This window comes from Chelonoidis abingdonii, chromosome 6 (genome assembly GCF_003597395.2).
Source record: "Chelonoidis abingdonii isolate Lonesome George chromosome 6, CheloAbing_2.0, whole genome shotgun sequence".
Taxonomy (NCBI): Eukaryota; Metazoa; Chordata; order Testudines; family Testudinidae; genus Chelonoidis; species Chelonoidis abingdonii.
In genome coordinates, this window is record NC_133774.1 from 91204857 (window position 1) to 91229792 (window position 24936).

The 24936-nt window shown below is 41.8% G+C and overlaps 1 protein-coding gene across 1 annotated transcript in view; it reads left to right on the forward strand.

The window, feature by feature from the left end:
* LOC116837929 (fructose-1,6-bisphosphatase isozyme 2) overlaps positions 1 to 10891 on the forward strand; it is a 30057-nt gene extending 19166 nt beyond the window's left edge. Inside the window, exons 6-7 of the mRNA XM_032802841.1 lie at positions 4822 to 4941; positions 10187 to 10891. Coding sequence (XP_032658732.1) covers positions 4822 to 4941; positions 10187 to 10381 — 315 coding nt within the window. The 3' untranslated portion in view covers positions 10382 to 10891. The remainder of the gene's footprint in view (positions 1 to 4821; positions 4942 to 10186) is intronic.
* The last annotated feature ends 14045 nt before the right edge of the window (positions 10892 to 24936 follow it).

Below are 24936 nucleotides of genomic sequence, written 5' to 3' on the forward strand. Positions count from 1 at the left end.
GACACCAATACCACAAGGGAAAAAACAAGCAGCTTCTGCCCGTACAATCTTTTCGGGCTGCATTAGTTTGAAGGTGAAGCAAACAAGATGTAGGGCCTAATTCAGAAAAAGCAGCCGGCAATTTTGCACCAGCAAATAATTGTAGGTGCAATTTCTCAGGCATAAAGTCAAAGGCTTTTAGACATCTTGCTACTTGAACGAGCCTGCAAATCAGGTTATTAGACAGCTAGATGCCAAAATATGCACTCATGGTTATTTGCAGATACAAAATCAAAGACCAAGATAAAAAATGAACTTCTTGGGCAATTCCAAGTTTGGAGGCAGGGGAGGAAGCTGAAGGAAAATTCCCCATTTTCTCTCCAAGATTCCTAAATGAAACATAGAACCTTGCTTTAAAAAAAGCACTTTATATTTGCCTCTGTGCATGTTCTTATTCTTTGCTAGGCCATATTAGTAACTAAGTTAGTTAACTAATTATTTCAATTACCTTTCATTTTCCTGTCCCTTATATTCATTGATCTCTGTTACCCTTTTCTCTTATCAGTTCCACCACAGCATCTCACCTTGGTTTAGAAGGGCATGCTTCTTGCTTCAAAGTCAAATGCAAAGGCCCTAGACCAATCCCTCTCTTCTGGAATGTGACTACTCACCATGGCAAAGGTGCGGGGATGGTGGAAGGGAGAAGAGTCCAGAGTAAACCTAAATCTTTTGTTAACCATCACAAAACCTCTGGTCAGCTGCTCAAGCTTGAATAGCAGCTGCCACCTAAAGAGCTTCCTGTAGTGTATGTAAAGGAGTATGCTGATTCCAACATGCACTCCACTAAGGGCAGGATTATGGAGGAAATGAGTTTTGTAAATAAGAAGATAGCTAGGGAAACCAAATTTTACTTTAAGCCATAGCTATGTCCCCCTTCACCTGAGATCTTCCTTCTAGCCATGCATCTAACACAAACTCTGTAGAAGAAAACAGGTGCCACACAGATGAGTTGATGTGCATGGGTTGAGGAGAAAGCTGATGTAATACTCTGGGAAAACATTACATGACTTTCATGTTTTGAACCATTTAAATCGATTTGGTTTAAAGATAAGAGACTCGTAAATAGGATCCTGTGAAAAATCGTGATTTCACAGACTGCTTGGAAATAGCAAAATTAGCTAATACCACAATTTTTCCAACAGCGGGGAGGCAGAAGTGGGCATCTGTGAGAGCGACTGGGGCAAGGTGGAGGAGAGAGACTTGGCATCCAGTTTTATGTGAGGCACAGTAGCCCACACACCTGCCCCTTGGAACACACACTGAGCTGCACAGAGCATGATACTGGCACGCACGGATGCCTGCTTCCACCACCCCACAGTTGAAAATATCGCAGCAGTTCTGGGGGTGATGGTACTCAGTGGCCACGCATATGCTGCAGGGATCTTGGAAATCTCTCTCATTAGGACCCACTGAGCCAATATCAAAATGCTCTCCAGATGCACATACAAATTAGGCATTTCCAAGAGTCTAATCAGAGGGAAAAAATTATTTCACTGGCATTCATGTCTGTTATCTTTGTCTGAGGGGGAAATCTGGGCATTGTTCCAGCCATCATGCAGCATACATTAGCTTTCTCATCTGAAAGAGAAACATATGAGATATTCAGTTGCAGCTGTGAGAATGCCAGACTGTATCATAAGGGATCAAACAAGTAGTAAAACTTGAAAACTAAAGGGAATACTGAATGTACACCTGCTAGTGTCTTGTTCCTAAAGGGAAGTCAAAAGTTTGCTTTTGTCTGTTTGCCAGGTCCTTGTGGTACAGGTGACAACTGCACTAAAATGAAGCAGTTTCTATTTTCTATTATTTGTAGCATGATCATGCATTCAGCTGTGTCTGTATCAGTTATGTTTCTATTATGGTAAGAAACAATGAAATACTGATAGAGGAAGCAGGATTACCAGCTGTCCTTCCTGTTCCCATATACTGTACTTATGATCACCACATGATGCAGACAACTCAACATACACTAGTGGAATGTGGTCCTCTGTCAAAATACACACAATTTTTTTTTCTTAAAAGGACATTATTAAGATCAAAAAGTCAAGTACTCAAAAAAGTTAGAACAGAATCCTGGCATTTCCTATTCTTTTAAGGCTGCCTGTGCAGAATTTGGCTCCCTTGTGCTTATGGATTGTGATATATAGTCTTTAAATTACTTGATCACATACTATTTTTTAACAACAGGACCCCTTACCCCATTCAGTGCACAGGTTGGATCTGGCTCTGGGGATGAATAAGGATTGTGCAATGAAGGCAATTTGTCTGTAAAACCCCTGCCTCCTTTGTTGCAGAAGTTGGAAGGTATATACAGATAGAGGCAGAGGATCAGAGGTGATGCATGCAGGGAGCACGTGTCCCCCAGATTTTAAATGGACACTGTCAAGTTTGATAGGCATACATTTTCTTACTGCTCTCCCAAGAAATGACATTTTCTGTGATAAACTGCCTTCCAAAAAGCTCAAAGCAAACAAACCCATACTCCAAATAATCTTCAGTCCCTCAACTAATCTCCAAAATAAGTCTTCAACAATCCTAAAATCATAACACCTATTTGGGAGCAAAACAACAAGAATCCTCAGAGAGTAGCACAAGGATAGATCCCCCTTGTTCTGCTCTTCCTGCATCTCCATCCCTGGAAGCACCTGACTACATCCATTTTTCTGATCACATGAGGAAGCAAGATTATCAGCAGTCTCAGTCCATGTTGGCTTTCAAGACTGAGCAAGCAGGGAAAGTGGCAAGATGGTATCAGGTTCTCATGTACTCAGATTGCACACGTGACGCCACAAAGTTACCATGAGTGGTTCATATTGCCCAGGGAGAGTTTAAAAACTGCTGCCACTACTTTGGGGTTGCATGGACATTACTACATTTTATAAGAGACTCTATCCTTTTGAAAAAGGGTGTGTCGAACTATATCCCTGCCAACATTTAGAGTGTCCCATAAATGGTCAGGGATTTAAGCAAACTTTGATTTCTGACTTGTAACAAAACGAAGAGGGCAATGATACATTGCAGTTTCGCCAGCTACCCAGCCTGGCAGTGTTACCAGATTTGCCCGTTACTTTGGGGTATGCTCGTTTATTCAGGTTACTCTTCTGGGGGGAGGGGAGATTCTGTAATTCTATCAAAGTACTGCTTGGGTCATGTGTGTTTTCATATGGAGCTCTACTTCTTCCTTATGCAAGTCCCCTCCCAATGGAGCTATCCTGCAGGACCTAGGTTTCCTAGGGCTGGGCTCCTCCAGCCCTAGAACCGGATGAAGATACTCGCACATACATTAACAGAGCAAGTCTGAGCGGACCGGGTAAAGCAGCACTTTCAAGCTGCCACCCTTGCGTGTCCATGTCCCTATCTCCACTCGCACATCACAATTGATGAGCAAACCCCACAGTATTTTGGGCACCGCAAGGATCTTAAGCTTAGGTAAAAGAACTATTGCTGTAGAGTAAATGGGGGAAGCTAAAACACACAAAAAAGAGTAAAGTTCAGCAAGAGAGAGAGAAGCAACCAACTTAACCATAAAAGTTATTTATTGAATAATAGTGATAACTACGCAAGGAGGGCTAAACCAACATAACCTACATTATTAAAAGGTTAATACCTAAGGTAGAAAAGAAGAAAGAAAGAGAGAGAGAGAAGGAGAATTCACCCACTCCATGAGGCTTGAACTGGTGATGATGGTAGCTCAGGGTCCTGAGTACTGGACAGAGCCCCCAGCATGATCAGTCAGGAGAAGATGGAGTCCCAGTGGAACTGATGCATAGTTTGGATCTAAGCATCAGAACACTTAAACATAGGCAGGGTTTGTTTTTTTGTAGAGGACAACAATGGTTCAAGGGAGAACACTAGTTTTGTTTACTGGTAAACTGAGGACTCAAGGGTTTTCTTTAGGCTAGACAATAGGAGCTGAACACTCTTGGTTATGGGTGTTGTTTTCTTCCAGCGAGCTCACAATGCCACCAGGCTGCTTCTGTATTTTGGATGTCAATCACAGATTCATTACTGGAATTGGTCTGATAACTGCTGAGCTGGGTGTGGGCAGGCACAGGTTCATTAACATCTGGAGCAGAGATTCCCATGATGCAGTGCTTCCCTGCTTTTCTGGTCCCAGAGTTCAGTGACTTCTCTATTCTTCATTCTGTATTCTAATCCCTGTCCCATCTTTCATGCAGATGAGGCTAGGGGAGTTGTTTCTGCTCTCCATTCTGTATGGAAATAGAGATGTCTTAATCTTGTCTCCTTTGTCAGGAGGGGTCTTGGTGTGTCTCCCAATACCCTTCACTGCTCTCTGCAAGCCTTTTCTCTGATTGGTTTTGGTTCAAGCAGCGTCTGGTGTGTGTGTGTATGGAGGGGGGCAGGGGAAGTGTCTTTCAGGAGTCAGACAGGCTAGATCAGGGGTCAGCAACCTTTCAGAAGTGGTGTGCCGAGTCTTCGTTTATTCACTCTAATTTAAGGTTTTCATGCCAATAATACATTTTAACGTTTTTAGAAGGTCTCTATAAATCTATAATATATAACTAAACTATTGTTATAAGTAAAGTAAATAAGGTTTTTAAAACGTTTAAGAAGCTTCACATAAAATTAAATTAAAATGCAGAGGCTCCCGCACCGGTGGCCAGAACCCAGGCAATGGAAGTGCTACTGAAAATCGGAATGCGTGCCATAGGTTGCCTACCCCTGGGCTAGATACTGCACCCTGGTTCCCCAAGAACACAGAGCTGACTGGTATCCACAGATATAACAGCTTCAGCTTCAAGGTCTCCATCTGTTTTACAGGATGGCAGTGCCCCCTATGGCTCTAGATATGTGGGCTCGATGGTGGCTGATGTTCATCGCACCCTGATGTATGGTGGGATATTCATGTACCCAGCAAACCAGAAGAGTCCTAAGGGAAAGGTAAACTGTTTGTCTTTTGAACTTACTGTACCTAATACCACTGCTTTTCCAGTGTGTGACAGAATGGTTATAATTTATGCATAATGGCTTAAATATAGCTTTTCTTGAGCTGGTTTGGGGAGTATATTAAGGGACACTAAGGTCAAAGTTTTTACAAGTTCGATTTGGCCCAACTCAACAGTGGTCCCATCTAACATACTTCTGATCTTTCAGCGTCATCCCATTTATTTTTGGTGTTTTTAAACCAATCATTGCATTACAGGCTATGCACACATCCTTCAGTGGAGCCAACTTTTGATTCACGGTCTCCAGCGGGGATTGAACCTGGAATCTTCAGCACAGAACACGCAGGCCTCTACCATTTGACCTAAAAATTAATTGTTTGTTTTTACTTGGTACTGAGGATCAAGCAGTTATAGTAACTGGAGCCAACCCCTAGAGTGAAATATCACAATGGCTCCCCTGGGAAAGTATTCAAAATAGTGTAGGACTTGTCTACGAGGTAGAGTAATCACTGGGGTATGATTTTTAAAGAACACTGACCTCTTGCACATTAATTGGTCCATATAGATTCTGCTGCTTCACTTTCATGTAGTGCTATTTGAAACAGTACTACATTAAAGATTCCCTAGTGCTTTTTAGTGTGCACCAATGTCTACACAGACCAGTTAATGTGCAACACATTAGTGCGTTTTAGATATTTCACCCTCATAAAGCACATTACACCACCATACAGACAAGGCCCGAGTCTCGCAGTACACAGATTGGGTCTGCTGTACTGACTCTGTGGCCTTGTCCTCACTGAAGGACACTCTGCTACCAGAAATCATGTTTAAATACAGCTGAGCTAGCAAGCACTGTTTCCTTGACCAGTGTGGACAAAGATATTTTGTCCCACAGAACTAGCCAATCTGTCCAACTACACAAACCACCTTGGGACAGGGCACTAAAAACTCATCTGAAGAGGCCAATCAATAAGTCCTTGTTGAAAAAGAGGAATTGGTGAAAGTAGAGAAATAGCTGGATTCACACCATGTTGCCACTGCAGGAATCCCCTCATTATGCAATGATTTTCCAGACTGGTTTTTGAACCATGTTACCAGGAATGGCTTCTGGGGCATATTTGCTCAGAATGTTTGAATGTTAAAGGCCTTCTGGAAGGGACTGGCCATTTATTATAGAATTTGTGGGGTGGTTGCGTGTGAGAGAGAACAAGCTTTACAGATTTTCTTTTTCAGGTTGTCTTTATGTTTGGAAATGATATAAAGCAACCGTGAAGTGAATGAGATAAGAGACAGGAAAAAAAGGACATCCTGAAGGTACTGGCAGGCATATACCAAGAGGCAGCATACACCATACATTGTGAAATACATAGTGTGCTCTAAACCTCTGGGCAAAGGGTATGTGTACATGGGATCTTCGTTTTACGTGAACAGCTGTGCCAGATACTATAAAAAATATGCTAAAAACTTTACTTTGTGCTCCTTTTTTGAAGGCAATAGCCGTTTCAAGGTGATTTCATTTCACAGCTTTAGAGAAAGCAAGGAACAAATATGGAATAAAAGGGTTTACACATGTAAATTAGCCTCTAGTAGCTAATAGCTGACTTGGATTGTGTTGCCATGGAGGAGAGGGAGGGTGACAGTTAGCTCAAGACTTTCATTCAGGAAGCCTGGGTGTACTGTGAAGATGTTATATTTAGGTGCTGGAAGGAGAATTTTGGAGGTACTGCTTTTTCAGTCCGCTTCTAAGAATTTGGTTTTTAATATTGGGGACAGGGAAGGTTGCTTTTAATGGCTATTTTACAAACAAAATAAGGAACTGTTACTTTCAGTTAAGAGTGAAAAGGGCTTGTGATTTGAGGTAAAGTATCACCACCACTTTTTCTAGACCTGTGTTGTCTGCCGCACATAGTAGGTTTGTCCATAAAGACCAATTCATCCAAAGTCACGGCTGTTCCAGTTTGAAAGACAGTGCATATCCCCAGTGCATAGGCAGAGTGCTGAGAGCGCAAATATATGGAGTTATAGCTGGGATGGATTTGCTTCATGGATTTTGGAGCTGAAGCGCATGATGAGCAGACTAAATGAACAAGCTAGTATAGGACAAAGGCCACTCCCTACAGGTCAAGATAAAATAAGCATGTCAAGTGCTCAGGATAGACAGACAATGAGAGTTAATCTTTGTCTCTCATATTGAAACAAACAGTATCAGCCTATTTGCAGATGCTGTTTTTAAACTGGAAATGTTAACCAAATCATTTTTTTGGATCTGATGTTCATAATGCTCTAATGAATTACAAAATGTTCATGCATTTAAAGGAGGGACGCTTGGATGCGGTCAGCTTTTTGAACAAAGTCAAGAAGTATGCTTTTGACCTGGACATGGTGGTGAATGAGGACAGACACGCGGAGGGATTTTAAGCAGCAGGCCCACAACTTTATTAAACCCATCACAGCGGAGGGGGGGCTACCTCCCCTGTCACCTAGACTCTTACTTAACTGCCTCTATGTAGTTCCAGGGCGGGGTTAAAGGCCTCTACCATATAACCCAACACTCAGGGTAGACTCAGCTTCCTCTTCTGAATCCTACCACCCACCACCCCCATCCCCTTGTAAGGGTGATAGAGGCTACCAAAACAGGAGGACTTCAGCCTATGTAGGACACAAGGTCCTGGTCTATCCCATGAGCACAAGGCCCATCAGCAAATTCCCAGAGCCATTCCTTTTAATTAGGCTGGAAACCAGCCACAAATTGCAATAAACTAACATCCCTACCAAATACTACCACAAATTATTAAATCCTATTCCTATTTAGCCTAACTGTGCCTCCAGGATGCTGTGAGGAAGGCAAAAAACAAACAAAACCCCCAAAACAGGACTATGCCAATCTGCCACAATTGGAAGAAAAAAAAAAAAAGGATTCTTTTTGATCCCAAAACAGGCAATGGGTCAGACCTGCAGCATCTGTAAGACACAGCTCCTAAACTATGGTTCCAGGGGGTAGGGGTGGCAGGGGTTGCTGAAATAGAGCAAAAAGAGGCTCCTCAAGGCCTGGCCTGGCCTGGGATTTAAAATTAATGAAAGGGGAGAGCAAAGGAACAGTCAGTTCCCTTCCTCCTCTGGTTGGCTAATGGACGGACACTCTGGAAGCAGGAGGGGCACCCCTGCATCCCCCCAGCTAGTGCCTGTTCTAATTCCCCTTTCTACTGGTTCTATCACAATCGCTGCTGGTCCTATCTAGTTTTCCAGCTGTTGAGGTACATCGGGGTAGGCAACCTGCGGCACGCGAGCTGATTTTCAGTGGCACTCACACTGCCTGGGTCCTGGCCACTGGTCCGGGAGACTCTACATTTTTATTCAATTTTAAATGAAGCTTCATAAACATTTTAAAAACCTTATTTACTTTACATACAACAATAGTTTAGTTAAATATTATAGAAAGAGACCTTCAAAAAACATCAAAATGTATTACTGGCACGCTAAACCTTTAATTAGCGTGAATAAATGAAGACTCGGCACCACTTCTGAAAGGTTGCCAACCCCTGAGGTAGATGAATGGTATTCTTAAGGTTTACAGTCACACCAAAGCAGTGACAAACCCCATGTGATTCGGCAGTGACACCACTGCTGTTTTGTGGCAGGTTCTCTTTTTCGAATTTACCATGCCATAAAGACAATACAAAGCCCATTGCCCCATGTTACCTGGACATTGTGTACTTACTTAGAGTGGCATTGAAACAAACTAACTTTATTTCTTACTTATCTTTAAAGTTAATGCTATGTACATTGCTTAAGTGTATGAAATCCCTGGTTTTATTGCAAATAGTGTGATCACCGAAATTATTACAGGGTTGGTTGCATTCCATTACACACTTTCATTTCCCCAAAGCACATTCTGTTTTTGGGAGGGTGCTTTACATTTGTATAGGCTTTTCCGTGCCACACATTGTATCTTAATACCTCCCAAAACCAAGTCTATTAACTGAACCTTCTTAAACCACCAGCCTTTCATTCCCGTTTACATACTGTAGTATTTTCAGTGGCATTTAGGGTGACCAGACATCCCAATAAAATCAGGACCATCCCAATATTTAGGTATTTGTCCCGCCTCCTGACCAATCTTTGGTCAGGACACAATTTGTCCGAATATTTCACGGTACTCTTTTTTTTTTTGCGCTCTGCTGGTGATCCCTCCCGCCCCACCCCCATGTGTCCCAATATTTTCTTCTTCTCCTCATCTGGTCACCCTAGTGGCATTGGAACAATTTTTAGTGGGGGTGCTGAGTGCCATTGAACCAAACTGTAAACTCTGTATATGATGGAAACTACTTCAAGCCAAGGGATACTGCCACATTCCTAGACCCCTAGTTTCAGGACCCTGGAGTTTTTTGACATATGACCCAAATGTACTTGCTTTCAAACTGGAACATTTTTATGACCATGTCTGAAATTTCTGTTAACATTAATAGGTATTGGGGCACCTAATTTCCTTCACACTAAACTGAAAATACATTTCTAAAATAACCATAGTTACTTAAAAGTTACTATCTGCATGAACTTAGCTCACTGTAACAGGTTTAGCCACAGTTGTGCAGTGCTGCAGTCAACTCCTGACACTTGAGAATGTCAGCATCAAGTTTCAGACTCCAAAATATCCTGAGCAAACACAACTGTTCAAGCTTCAAGATAACAAATAAGGCCTGTGAGAAGGTGTCACCTTTGCTAGTTTAACCACTTCATTGCTGCATGCAACCTCAAGAACCTGGTTAGTCAGGCTAAACCTATTGCCAGTGCTGTCCCACCTACTGTGTCCCTCAGCTCTGGAATGCTAAAAGTCCACTGGAATATTGATACTTCTCTGCAATGTCAATGCATTCTTCTACAGAAGATGCAGTGGAAGCCAGAAGAGAAAGTTTTAAAAATCTCACAATGGGAGATGGGAACATGAAACAATAGGATGCTTATGGTGGGGATGTTATTGTTAAAGAAACCCTGAAAGAAGGTTGAATAAAGAGAGGCTGTAAAAGAGACAGAGTTAAAGAACACAGTGGTTAAAACCCTGGCAGATGGTCTACACCAGAGCTTCCATCATTGCTAACACCAGTGGAACTGTGGTCGCTTCTCTAGTGGAGATTTGCAGAAGCTTGCCAAGGTCATAAAGCAAAGGTCAACACTTACGTTCTGAGAAGTGCTTTGTTATTATTTCCCCCCCAAACAGTCCTGTGTTTTGTCATTTCTTACAGCTCCGTCTCCTTTATGAGTGCAACCCAATGGCTTTCATCATTGAGCAGGCTGGTGGGATGGCTACTACAGGGACTGAGCCAGTACTGGATGTGAAGCCTGACTCTCTTCACCAGAGAGTCCCATTGATTCTTGGTTCCCCCGATGATGTGCAGGAATACCTCGCTTGTGTGCAGAAACACCAGAAAAGCAGCTAATAGCATTCACACACCAGATGTTCCTTCCACACCTGCTACATCACTTTCCAGAAAGAGCAGCAATCAGAAGACTGGTTTCCGGGATGTCAGTGAAAGGGGGAACTGATAATAGAAATAGTGAAGACTGTTCCTAAAGGTTTTAATTCCCCTTGAATAAAAAGTGCAAACATTCTTTAGTCTCAGTTTCTGTAATACAAGAGTAAAAGCAAAGTCCTAATTTTAATACTACCAGTATTTACTTAATACTAAAAAAGGAAGTGAGTTGTTTGGGTTACACTCTATTTGATCTGAAGCTAGGTGTCTGATAATGCAGTAGCTCACATTCTTTGAGACAAAGCATTTTTATGTCAACATTCAAGACTTCATTTAGAGACTGTATCTGTATTTTCTGTTGAGGTTTTGTTGTGGGCAATTATTATTTTGTCAGCCTTCCTACTACCACTAGCCTTGTGATTGGAGTATGTTCCAAATAGTATTTGCCTTAGGTAATAAATATTAAAATTAAATTACTTTTCCATGGGAACGGAAAAATACTTGATATGGTGCTTGAAATCATTCCCACTTCCCTTCTCCCTCCCAGAGTCCCATGTAATTTCACGCAAGCTGTTACCACACAGCAACTGCCACATCTCAACTCTCCTTCTTAATGAAAGATTTCTCATGTCAGATATATATTTACTTATTCCCCTCCAGCCATACCTGGTGTGGTCTTTATCTAAGAACATAAGAACGGCCATACTGGGTCAGACCAAAGCTCCATCCAGCCTAGCATCCGGTCTACCGACAGCGGCCAATGCCAGATGCCCCAGAGGTAGTGAACCTAACAGGCAATGACCAAGTGATCTCTCTCCACCCTCTGATAAACAGAGGCTGGGGACACCATTCCGTACCCATCCTGGCTAATAGCCATTAAGGGACTTAACTAGATAAATTCATGGAGGTTCTCTTTTAAACTCTGTTATAGTCCTAGCCTTCACAACCTCCTCAGGCAAATAGTTGCACAGGTTGACCGTGCGCTATGTGAAGAAGAACTTCCTTTTATTTGTTTTAAACCTGCTGCCCATTAATTTTATTTGGTGGCCCCTAGTTCTTATGAGAACAAATAAATAACTTTCCCTTATACAATTTCTCCACATCACTCCTGATTTTATATACTTCTATCATATCCCGCCTTACTCTCCTCTTTATCTATCCCAGCTAATTCTAGTACATCTATCACCTTGATATCCAGATGCCTGTCTCCTGTATTAACGTAAGTTATTGCCTTGCAAACACATCATCATGACACTAACTGTATTGCATTTCATCTCCTTTTTCTTCTCCCTCATTTTGATTTTTTGTCCACATTTAGACCATTACAAGTTGAGAGTTATACTCAACAAGTGAATTCACTTAAATTTACTGTACTCATGCACTTGTAATACATCCATTTGTAAAGTGGCATGGGCTATTCAAAACACCACATTACCCTTGTATAGGGAGTCCTGCATGGATACAAGATTGTTATCTATATCTGATCTGCAATCCGCAAAAACAATCCGTGGATATAAAGCAGATATCCGCAGATTTGCAGAGCTCTACTTACATACAGTAACATTTTTCATAGGGGATGGAGTATTTTGTGGACCGAACATGGATTTAGTTCCAGTGGCACTGGAACATTTTTTGAATTGGGGGTGCTGAGCTGTACCCTCTTACCCCTGTCCGTGCCCCTCTGGGAGCGGGGTGGGAGACGTGGCGGCTGAGATCCTGCAAGTGGGGCCAATGGCTAGGCAGGACCCTGGGGCTGTCAGCGGAGCCCCCAAGCCCCCGGTGGCCAGAACCCCCCACACGGGGCTGGTTGCCAGGACTCTGCAGCCGAGTCAGACCTTGGACTGGCAGAGAGCCCCTGGGCACAGTGCCAGCGGCCGAGCGGGGCCGACAGCCAAGCAAGACTCAGGGCCATCACCAGAGCCCCCAGACAGTAGTGGGGCCGGCAGCCGGGAACCCGAGCAGCAGAATCATGGGGCCGGTGACTGGGACCCCAGGCGCGGAACCTGGGGGTGCCCTGCACCCCTACTTCTCATGCCTATGTATTAGTTGAGTCTGTGAACCAAAAACAGCTATCAGCTCTACCTCATCTACTGCTCAATTACTTTAAGGTGCAGGATCACCCTACAACACAAAAATCCAGAAGAGAGCAGCTATAGATGCCTACCCCCTGCATTCCAGATGAGAACAGTTACTGAGGCAGGATTCATCCATTTTGCCTCAGTCCTAAACAAGCTATATGTGCAGTGGAGATCTTCTATTCAAAATGAAGGGAGACAGTTATTAAAACTGCCTGTGATTGTTTGATGGAGCTACTATGCCTCTATGAGCTGCAATTTTCAGATCCTCAGATCTCAGCCAAATCAAAAGGGATTTTCATCAGGATACTGAAAGGTCTCTCTCCATCTTATGGACCATTTCAATGCCAAATTTGAATTTTCTATTGCCACACACTTCAGCACTGGACCTGTTCGAAAAAAGTTACAAAAATGTTTTCTAATGGGAAAAATATTATTTTGGCTCTGGCCTTTTTTCTCAGAGGTGGCTTAACCATTTATCCTGGAACTATGAACAATTTCCCTTTGGCTAGAGTCTAGGGCAGGGATCAGCAACCTTTCAGAAGTGATGTGCTGAGTCTTCATTTATTCACTCTAATTTAAGGTTGTGTGTGCCAAGAATACATTTTAACATTTTTAGACGGTTTCTTTCTATAAGTCTATAATCTATAACTAAATTATTGTTGTATGTAAAGTAAATAAAAGTTTTTAGAATGTTTAAGAAGCTTCATTTAAAATTAAAATGCAGAGCCCCCCCGCCGGCCAGGACCCGGGCAGCACGAGTGCCACTGAAAATCAACTTCCATGCTGTCTTCACCACGCATGCCATAGGTTGCCTACCCCAGTCTAGGACTTGAAAAATGATATTTAGAATTGAAATGTTTAAACCACTTTAATTACATAAGCCACTGTCACTTCAACTAGAAGTGCAATTGATCCTCTTTAGAACTGTAACCTTGAGAGCTATACAGGTCTGTCGCATCTTACGCGCATTTAACATGCACAAATTCAGCTTTACGAGGTCTGCAAAAACAAAAAAAACAGAGAACAAACAACAATTTAAATACTGTTCCTGTAGTGCAGGCGATTCTGCCCACCATTACACTCAATGGAAGTTTGACTATACATGGTTTTCTCTTTACGCGCTGACTGCGGAACCGAACCCCAGCGTAAGATGAGACAGATCTGTATTCTACATATCAAAAGTAGAGGAGAGAAAGGGTCTGTAGCAAACAGACACATGCACATTGCTAGTCTTACCACATTTCAGGACTGTTACCTTGTTACTGCTGCAGCTGAAGGCTGCATTTTAAAACAAACACTCCACTTTGCCCCCCCCCACCTTTTTTTTTAAAATGCCACTGAGTCTTCTAGTATTGCAGTGGAAACAGCCTTTGCTCAACATCTATATCATGTACTTGGTTGCTCCAACTTCCCTTTCTTATCTGCCTTCCTCCTCCTCACCACTAACCCTGGAGCAACCGAAGCAGCGTTTAATTCTGTGAGATATAAGAGGGGCAAGCAGCCAGAGAGAACTGAGAAATCACCATGATGGCATTAAGGTAATAACCAAGATGGCCTTAAAGTGAAGCATATTAGATTTATAATGTAATTATACACTAATTTAAAACACTGTTATTCACTGGAATACTCTGAAATTTCACCAGACAAATTAGCTTTTATTTCCAGCAGGCACTGATTTACGTAAAAAACTCTTTTCAGTCATTGCATTGGAACATTTAGCTGTCGTCTTTGCCAGCTGAACTATTCTCTTGCAGTTTTAAAAAATAAAATTAAACAAAAAGACAAACAAAAACAAAGGGCTAGTTTACATGCAGTTTTTGTACCGATTTAACAATATTGACTTAGAAACCAATATAATATCACAGTACAGCCTGCTAGTGCAGATTCAGTTATACCAGTATACAGGTGCTTGTATTGATATACCCAAACAAACTCTACTGATATAAGCACCTTCATACTAGCATAACTGAATTCATACCTGGGGTTGCCCTTCCAAAGCTCCATTTCTGACAGCAGGCATGCAAGCCATTAGTATGGAATGCTGTGTGAGAAAGAGGCAGGGGGAGGGGAGGTCTGCTGCTGTCTGAATTTACAAGACAGCATGGTGACATGCTCTCAGCTCCCCAAAACCTCACTCTCTCTTCCCCCACATACACACAACACACTCCCTGTCACACTCCACCCCACCCCCATTTTAAAAGCATGTTGCAGTCACCTGCATACTGGGATAGCTGCCCATAATGCACTGCTCCCAATGCCGCTCCAAGTGTCGCAAATGCGGCCATGCCAGTGTGCAAGCAGCTGTCAGTGTGGACAGACTGCAGCGCTTTCTCTACTGCGCTCTCTGAAGGCGGGTTTAACTCACAGCGCTCTACATCTGCAAGTGTAGCCATGCCCTTAGATTAAATAAATTAGGAACTAAGCCTTGGAGGCTAGTTATTAGCACCCTTATTACTGAACTCTCCTTTCTCTACATTGGTGACTGGCCATCAGTTACTAGAATTAGAACAGGATCCCAATGCAGACAAAGCTTCAGCTGGTGAAATTATTCTGAGATAGATTCAAAAAGTCAAAAATACTGGCTGATTAGGTTATGCCACATGCCTAGATCCCAGAGATAGTAAACTAAAGGACTTGTAAACAACAGGCTATTTTTGAAGAATGTGGCACAGAGAAAGAGGCAGCATGTCCATTTCTTCTCTTCAAGAGCGTTATCAGTGACTGAATAGGGGGACCTAGGGGTAAGCCAAGGGGCATGGCCATACCGTGTCCTCACTGCTGCAGGGGACAGGATGGAAGGATGAGTGACCAGCTTTGGGATGGAGGAGGTGGAGCAACATGGATCCATTCTTTACTCTCACAGGAATCTCCTCTAACCCATGGCCTGGGAGGCAAGATCCTTCTTAAACAACAAGAAGTCAAATTTGATTTTGGAATTGAAAATATCTCTTTTTAACAAAATACATATTCAGACCTCATTCTCAGAGTTATTTTGAGAAAACACAAACCATGCACTCTGGCTGAGGCTATGTCTACAATGCTGCAGTCGTGCTGCTGTAGAGTCGTATTGTAGATGCTTTCTACATTGATAAGTGTTTTTCCATCAATGTAGTAAGAAGTCTCCAAGCGGAGGTATCTAGGTCAATGGAAGAACTCTTTTGTTGACCTCGCAGTGTCTACACCAGAGGTTAGGTCAGCTTAACTACATCACACAGCAGGTGAATTTTTCACATCCCTGAGCAATTTAGGTATGTCAGTTTAAATTTTAAGTGTAGATCAGGTCTGAGATCTCAGGTAGTCTGTGTTGCATTTAACTCCACAAGAATCCTGATATCACTGGGGCACAACCTCTTATCCATGGCAGGTTGCCAGGATGTGAGAGTGCAGGCAGACAGCTGAAGGAAATCAGACATGGTCTTTATAAATAAAGCATCAGAGATCACATTTAGCAACTGAAACCCAATCAAATAGGGACATGCAGCCTTATTCAAGGCTGCCAAGAGAAATTGGGAACCCTGGGGGCACGTGTTATATACAGTAAACACTTTTTTGGCTGATCATATTTGTTAGCTCTGTCCATTTGGCATTGTCATGCGATCAAGCTTTTTCATCAAACAGAAGCATTGTATTCCAGCTCAGCCAACTATCAGCATGACACAATAGGTAAAGCTTTGACACTTGCAATTACCAGCTACAGGTAACAAACTCTGCAAATGTCTACAGTTAAGACATATACTTGAAGATGCACTTGTACATTTATCCCTATTGCTATATTTCTTTGTCCTTTTAAATTTAACATATTTAGAAAACAGAGTCCAGCTGCAACAAATATTTGCTATAGTTTTGGGAACAACATGCAGAAATCTAGATTAGTTATATTGTAGCTGGGATCTGATTTTTTTTTTTTTTTTAAAGCTGCTCTTTTACTGTTGTATTGAAATTCTCTCTTAGAATTAAGTTTGATATGTTAGAACCTATTTCAGGAGTAAAACAAGGAAACTATTGGAACCCTTTGATATCTGAGAATCTGAAAATACCCCTGGTTAAGCAAAAGAGAGCAAATTTCTCTGAGTGGATAATACATCTCCAGCAAGGGAAGGATTGTCTTGTGGCTAAATCACAGGACTAGGACTCAGAACATGTGGGTTCTCTTTGAGAAATATGAGATTCTCAGACAATTTTGTTGCCAGAAACCTTCACAGTCTATTCACACACTGCTGCCCTGTTTATCCCAGCTCTGCAGAAAAGTGTCTTCAGTTAGACAACAGCAGTAGCATAGAACAAACATTGCTATCAACCCATTCATTTCAGTGAGCCGTTAAAGCCAAAGCCTAGTTGGAAGCATTTAAATGCTGACGCTATTAGTCAAATGTAATAGTGTTGGGATTTGAAGGAAAAAAAATTGAAGTGGAGGCAGATTTTAGAACATTGGCTTTAGAAATGTGGCTTGGTGCAATCCCATTGAAGCCCTGGGCTGTGTTATATTTTCCATTGATTTCCCTGAGGATAGCTATGGCCAGAGAGCCAGCAATGCACTCCAGGGTATGTCTAGATTGCATTATAAACCCATGTCTGTGGGACCTAGGCTTGTAGACTCAGTGCTTACAAGCCTGCACTTGTAAACATATACCCTGTGTTGTAAACCTGGGTCTATGATTACTGGATCTGGGTCTCAAAGCTGTACTAACACATCTATGCCACACTATCCCAAGGTCCAGGTCTAGTGTACTTGCTGATCTGAGTCAGACTAAAGGCTAGTCTACACTGGCTATGCTAAAGCGCTGCCATGGCAGTGCTTTAACATGGCTTGTGTGGTCACTTGAAAAAAAACCCAAACAAACCCCACCTCCATGAAAGGCATAGCTCCCAGCACTGGTGCACTGTTTACACTGGTGCTTTAAATCACTGAAACTCGTTGCGCACAGAAATTGCTGTAAATTGCCAGTGTAGACAAGCCCTGATTTTTGTGTGGTTGGAAGTGGGGCTTGGGCTCAAACCTGAATCAGAACCTTGTTTAGTATACAGTGTAGACATGCCAGAGGCCATAGCTAAAACAGAACCACAGGATCTCCATGCATATAATTCCGGCCTCCCACAGAGCCCCAAGGATTTGCCAGATTTCAGGGCAAGATCCACAGCATTTTCCACAGGATGGGGGCAACTCCTGCCCCCTTACCAGATAATGAAGGGGATCTGCACAAGGCACATCTACTTTGAGAAAAATTTCTGACTGGTTTCAGAACTTGTTCAGCTAAACCAATTAGACCCATAATGGTTACCTGTTTTAAGAAAGCCTGGTTTCAGTAAAAACAGATCAGGCTACCTTAAACACCCCCTGCTATGGGACTTCTCCCAGAGAAGGGGATGATCTGGGTCAAATTTAGCAAAGTTTTGTTTAGCGTTTCTTTTGAGGCAAGAGTATTTCTTGAAACTTCTGCTAGCTCTGTCCATTCAGTACCATTTGTCAAAATGATTAACAAACATAATGAGTGAGAGAACAGGCTCAAACTAGATAGAGTCCATGAAAATTCAAGTCTACGCAATATTAAGTGAAGCTAAACCTAAATGTTCTTGTCAGCTCCTTTGCAGCTCACCAGTGGAACAGTTTATCACTTGAACAGAAGGCTTGTTGGTGGAGATAAAATATCCACTCAATTACTCATTCAGCTATGCGCTGGTGTGGGAAGGAACGCACTCAGCAGGCCTAATCCCAGCCCAGGGCAGGATTGTTTGTGTCTCACTGATTCAGAGTTAAACTGAAATGAGCTGTCAGGACATGCCCTGAAAAAAGAGAAGTCAGTTTACTTCATACTAAAACAGAGATCCTGGTTGCTCTGTGTCACATGTTTTTAAAAAAACCTAACTCCAGGATGAACACAAACATGCTCCATTCACCTTGCGCACCTATTTTAGAGTCATTCTATCAACATTCTGCCCTTTTGATTCTTTGGTTTCCTGTTTTGTTCCTGCCTTGACTGTTTCCTTTGCCTTTTAACCTGCCACTATTTGCTACCTCAACATGAGAGAGTTGCTAAAATGAAAATATAGCAGAAATGTTAAATGAAAGGAAATGAGCCACTTTACAAACTAGACTTTACATAAAATTTAAACTAACCTAAAAAAAGCCATTAAAGTGATACTTTTAAAAGAACCTAGTACCCTGCTGTGTGACCTTCAGGGAATAGCTTTACATTTGTGTGCCTGTTCCTCCTCCTCCCATTGTCTGGCTTGTCTGTTTTGATAGCAGACTCCGATGCAGTTATTCTCTCTCTCTCTGTTTGTACAGTGCCTAGCACAATGGGGACCTGACCTCAGCTGAGACAAATGCTAAATTATAACTCCCACTGAAGTGCTTAGGAGTTGCCTGTCTGTACCTTAGGGAACAATCAGGGCTTCTTTTGAAATATAGTGCTATAGCTCATGAGAAATGTGGTCTAATGGTCTATAAACACAACTCAAGAGGCAGGAACCAAAGGGTCCCTCAAGCCTTGGCTACTCTAGAAAATTAGATCAGCTTAACTATGTTGGTCAGGGGTGTGAAAAATCTGCACCCCCTAAGCAGTGTAGTTAAGCCTACCTAAATCCCTGTGTAGACAGTACTAGGTGGACAGAAGTATTCTTTAGTCTACCTAGCTACTGCTCTTGGGGAGGTGGATCACCTATGCCAACAGGAGAATTTCTCCCAACAGCATAGGTAGCACCTCCACTGAAGCACTGCAGCAGCACAACTGTGCCACTGTACCATTTTAAATGTAGACAAGCTCTGATTTTCTGTAGGATCAAGGGGAAATCACTTGACTTCTCTGCTTTAGTTTGCCCTTTTTAGCTATGTTGCCTGTTGTTTTGAGCACTAATTAATGTATACAAATTGTTTTCAAGACGCAAAGAACAATAGAGAGCAAATTATTAATAAATTATCTCCTGCAAAACTAGTAGCACTGTCATATCCATAGCTTGGAAGACTTACTACCTGTACCAAGAGCACTTCTCAACCACCATTGAGCACTTGAGCTGTAAGAGCAGTTTGTGATGTTACTTTAGCACAGTCTGAAACAATTCAACACAGGAACAGCAGGAATGCATACAGGGAACTCAAACAGGATCTGTAGTTATAAAAATTGCATTTCTGTAATAAATTTTGGTAGAACCATTTAGCTGTGCTTCCCAGGAGCTGTTCCAATGCAGTATCATTCGAAAAGCTATCCCCATTGAAAGTCTTTTTTTCCCCTTTCAGAAATACCTTATAATTAAGTAAAAGATTTAAAGAGTTCATCATCTAGCTTTGTCAATTTGCTTTCAATCTTGTGACTAAAACTGACAGAACATGAATTCATACCAGGGAGTGAAGCGGCAGTATTTAGAAATCTGCCTTGTGTAATTTAACAATCATTCATGACTCAGCAGCACCTGACCTGTCATTCTGAGGCCACCTGCATTACATTTAGCTTATGGACTTTAAACAAAAAACACAGCCCAGGGAAGTTCTAGGATTAATGACCAGCTGCAAGGAGAAGAGCTAATGCCCCATTTCAGCATTAATTACACAGAGAAGGCCTCAGCTTGTGGTAATTATCAGTGTTCAGAGCCACTGTGTTTATTCAAAATGTTTTATTTGTTCCACTACTCCTCCATTTGAAAATACCCAGTATGAATGTTAAAACCACGACATACACAAAAGACTCTCTCAACTGCTCCTTAGACAGTCATTCCAGCCACCATGATACATAAACCAACAACAATAATTGTAATAGCTCCAAAACTCACTCCGGAACCACTCTTACCACAGCTGGACTTTGCGTAGGAGAATACAGTGAACCAGCCTCCTCACTGGAAATAGCATAGAAATCTAGTGATGAAGATCCCCAAGGCATACAGTTCATTTTAGATAAGCTTCTAGAAGTTTATCTGAATTAGCCATAAGGAAAAAGAACTACACACCAACAGAGCTGGAGACCCTCCCCTCCCACATAACTCCCCTCTCACAAATAGGCCCAGAGATAGACCTTCCTTCCAACACTATCCTCTCAATCAGTCTTACCTAGAGATGTCTTCTAAGAAGGGTGGGGGAGAGAGAGCTCTCCCTCTTCATCTCTCATGGCCAATAGATTAACACTCACCAGCGTTTGTGACCACTGCTTCCCAGTTCAGAATGGGGTGTGGAGCAGAGGGCAGCTGTAAGTCCTGTGTAGCTAATCCTCACAATACTCGGTGGCGTTCTTAAAGGCCCAGCTCCTGCAGCTATTTAATTAATTAAGAATCTGTTTTCATTTTTTTTTTAAAGCAGGTTTCTAGACTTCATAGCTGCCAGGAAAAGCTTGAAAATATGAACCCCAAACACTCAAAACCAGCAAGGCAAATGAGAAGAACGCAGTGTCTGTTATTTTTTATAATCTACTATTAATTCAGGCTCATGATTTTTTAGAGCGTGACTCTTGAGGGCTGACAATACTGTCAAAGCACTCTATTTCCCACACACTCCACATAGTTACCAAGGAAACAAAGGTTTATGACCCTTAGAAGAGTTAGAGACCTTTTTTCACCCTATTTGATACAGAAAGAACAAACAAAAGTCACTATTGCTGTGAAAACAAGTTTCAAATGGCTTCTACTGGCATTTCTGAACTCATGTGATGTGGTACACCAATCAGTGAGCCAGAGGAAATACCATGTGATTTCCATCATTTGACCAATCCCAGACTGAAAGTGAAATTTTAATACTTCAGGAAAAGATTGAAAATATTTACCATCACACAGTAACATTTTTGGTCACATTTGACAGAAATAAATGTGTATGAAAACTGGTTCATCGAAACTGCTCAATCTAAAGAAAAGGCAAGTATCAAGCACTGTCTGGTTGAGGAGGCTATTTTGCCTAAACTCGGCTTATCACACACCACGCACCTCAGTCTGCAGTTTTGAGAATGTTGTGTAGCTACTCCACTTCCCTTGTTAGCTATTTCCTAAATAAATCCCTGCTGAAGAGTAGAGGATAAAAAAACATTTATTTTTGAGTGACCAAAGATTTCCCCACACAGGCTAAGGGGCCACATTCAGACTTTACTGAAGCTTAGTGTAATTGAAGGAAAAACTGGAACAGTGTGGCTCTCTGGTGCACTTCATACATATTTGATAGTCTCCTTTTATAAGTATGAAAACAAATCTTACTTTAGGCCATGGAAGACTCTCACAGCAGGGAAACCAGAGCCATTCTGCTGAGCCAAGAGCTGGGCTTCCAGGGACTTTGGCAGTGGAGTCGAGAAAAACGGAATAGTAGATCCACTATTTTGCTCATCTACTGGTTATTCACCACCACAAAGCAGTTATTCATAACACTGCAGGGTTTACTGCAGCCCTGAGTTTGCACAGAGCAGCTCTCTACTGCCAGGCTGCAGATAAGGACTCCTTATCACTACTGCCCGAAGTGCATTTCCTAGCTATGCCCTGGTCCAGAACTGGTGCATGGCACACATCTCATGAACCTTACTAGATGCACCTGGAGCTTGTTCTCTTCCAAGGAGGCAGGAGGACAGAACAAAAAAATCAGGGCATGTCCCTACACGAGCAATTAATGTATTCACTGAAAAACAAAATTGGCTGCGTAAAAGAAAGCTAGGGCCTGGTTTCCAAAATCTATTCAGATCAGTCTCTCCACCTGCAACATTACATTAGTCCCTTGTTTGGCGAGGACTTTTGCAAACTTCATATTCAGGTCTTTAAGCAAATCTTATCTTTCCACCCACATTCATTCATATTACCATTCATTCATTAATTGCAACCAACTAAGAAATATGTGGTGCAGGTCTCCCCTATAACTGCTCGCTTTAATTGTGTGTAATGCTGTCCTTTCATCTAGGTATTATAGGTACCCCAAGTTGCTTCTTGCAAAAGCAGTAAGTGCCAGTGGCTTGAAACAGCTTGTAGCATGCATTGCTATTCCCCAGAAAGGGAGAGAATGAGTGAGGGACATTGAGTCCAATTCTTATTCAGGGATGAAAAGCTCCACAGTGAGCTTTCAGGCTGTTCAAGGAGTTAGTAAAGTGCAGTGGTAACCAGGAAGTAAAATGCAAGCATAGTGACATGATTACTACAGCTGGTTTGATCTGTTAATATCCAGAAATCACCATGAGTATTAATATTTAAAACTATGATAATCAGTGTTATACTTAATATAAATATGCATAATAAGGATGAATAACTATGAATTTATTATGGAGACAGTTACTAAATTATTGGAAACAGCAAACGATGTTACTTATATCCTCAAGCAGGAGCCTTGCCACAGTCCTTTTCTAATGCGATTACACAACTACCATCTTCTGATTGCTGTGTGTCTCTGTCTCAGGCCATGTTTGCTCAAGACTCCCTCAATCCATTTATTCACTAGAAAATAATTAATAAGGAAACATTTTACCTATGCGAACCACTGGTTAATTACTCACTAGAAAACTGTGCAACATCAAAAAGGGCTTTTGTAAGAAAACTTGTCCCAAATCAGGGTTTAGAGGTTAAGGTTCATGACAAAACTGGATAGCAAGTATTTTGTCATGCTAACACTTGGGTTTTCTTGGAATGCTTTGAAAGACCAAGTTCAGCGATCACCTAATTTCATCCAGGAGGAGGAAAATAAACTTGTTTATCAGTTTGTCAGTGTCAAGTGATGAGCTGGTCAGCATTAGCAAAGAAAGAGCACTTAACTCAGTTCATAAAAGCAATTGGTCACACTGTATTGAGCATGCAAAGAAAGAATGAGCAAACATTTACTGCATTTATTTTTAGAGAGAGAGGGAATAGTTAGGATTTTTAGATAAATTGGTTATTGGAGTTTTGAGAGGCTGCTTCATGCATGAGAATGGAAGCACTAAATTGTTTTTATGATCTTGCCTATCCACAGAACATATACAATAGATCACGTGGTCACTAGCCACCAAAAAAAATTCAGTCACAGAGTAGATCACAGAAAGTGGTATTCTTGGGAGATCTTTAGAATAAAGATCCTACCTATATGGTAACTACCAGAATTCTGAGAAGCCAGGGGCAATATAAATTATCCTCCAATTAAAATTAAAACAGTTCATTCTGCAACATAGCTGGAACTGAGCCAAGAATGCATTCCTGAAACATTGCACAACATTGTCCTTCTGATTCAGCCCTGTCTACATTTTATTGCCAAACCATATATTTAAGTGGTATAACTGTGTCTCTAGCACTCTGGTTGCTACTATGGAGACAGGACCTGAACAAGATATTTTGCTTATGGACTACAGGACTCTCTAGTTGAAGAAACTTTACCATTACTTAAAAATAATACAACACGTAATAAATACAACAAATCAACCCTCATTAGCAATATGGAGCTACAAAAAAATGTTGACTACCACTGAAATATTTCAAAATGTGTCTTGTGACTAAAGCTTTTAGTTACACATAAACAGGAAACGCATCAGGAGGTTTTTTTTTGCATTAAATGCCTGTTTGCTCAATCCAGCAGGGGACAAGTGATAAGAGACTGAACAGTTCCCACTCAAGAGATCATAGTTAACACTTTAAACAAGTGCTTCCAAAGAGTCTTTTCACTGGCTTTATATATTATAGGGATTGTAAGGGAATCATATTATGGGATTTAACACACTTAGGGCACGCCTACATTTAGGCCATGTCTACACTAGTGAGCTTACAGTAGCACAGCACTGATGCAGCTGCACTGCAGTAAAATTGCTCGTGTAGTCACTGTATGCTGACAAGAGAGAGCTCTCCTGTCAACATAATAAAAACACCTCCTCAAGCAGCGGTAGCTATGTTGGCGCGAGAAGCTGTCCTGCTAACGTAGCGCTGTCCACACCAGCGCTTCTGTCGTTGTAACTTTTGTCGCTCGGGGGATGTTTCTTCACAACCCTGAGCGACATAAGTTACGCCAACAGAAGTGGTAACGTACACAAGTCCTCAAAACGCTGCATCAGCACAGAGGTGTAGCACTGTAATGAAGATGCTCTAAGGTCTAAGCCTACAATTAATCCACCTCCATGAGAGACGGTAGCTATGTCAGTGGGAGAAACTGTCCTGCCAAGATAGCGTTGTGTACATGTAGGGGGGTTAGGTTGGTATAACTACGTTGCTCAGGGGTGTGGATTTTTCTCGCCCCCTGAGTGATGTAGTTACACTGATATAGGTCTGTAATATAGACCAGAGTTTACTAATGTATAGCAGCTGTATAACTGCTATTAAATCTCTATCAGCATGTTTAAATACAAATTACACATACATGATATAGTTTAAATGCTAAAATTAAGACACATTGCTGAAGTTGTTATTGGACATGTTTATTTCAATGGTTAGAATTATGCACTTGGCTGGCCATATTCCTGACATGGTGGTATTCCATCCATATGTAAGGATTCTCACTGGATTAGACAGTGCAATTGAAAAACTGGATTATCAATTTTGAGC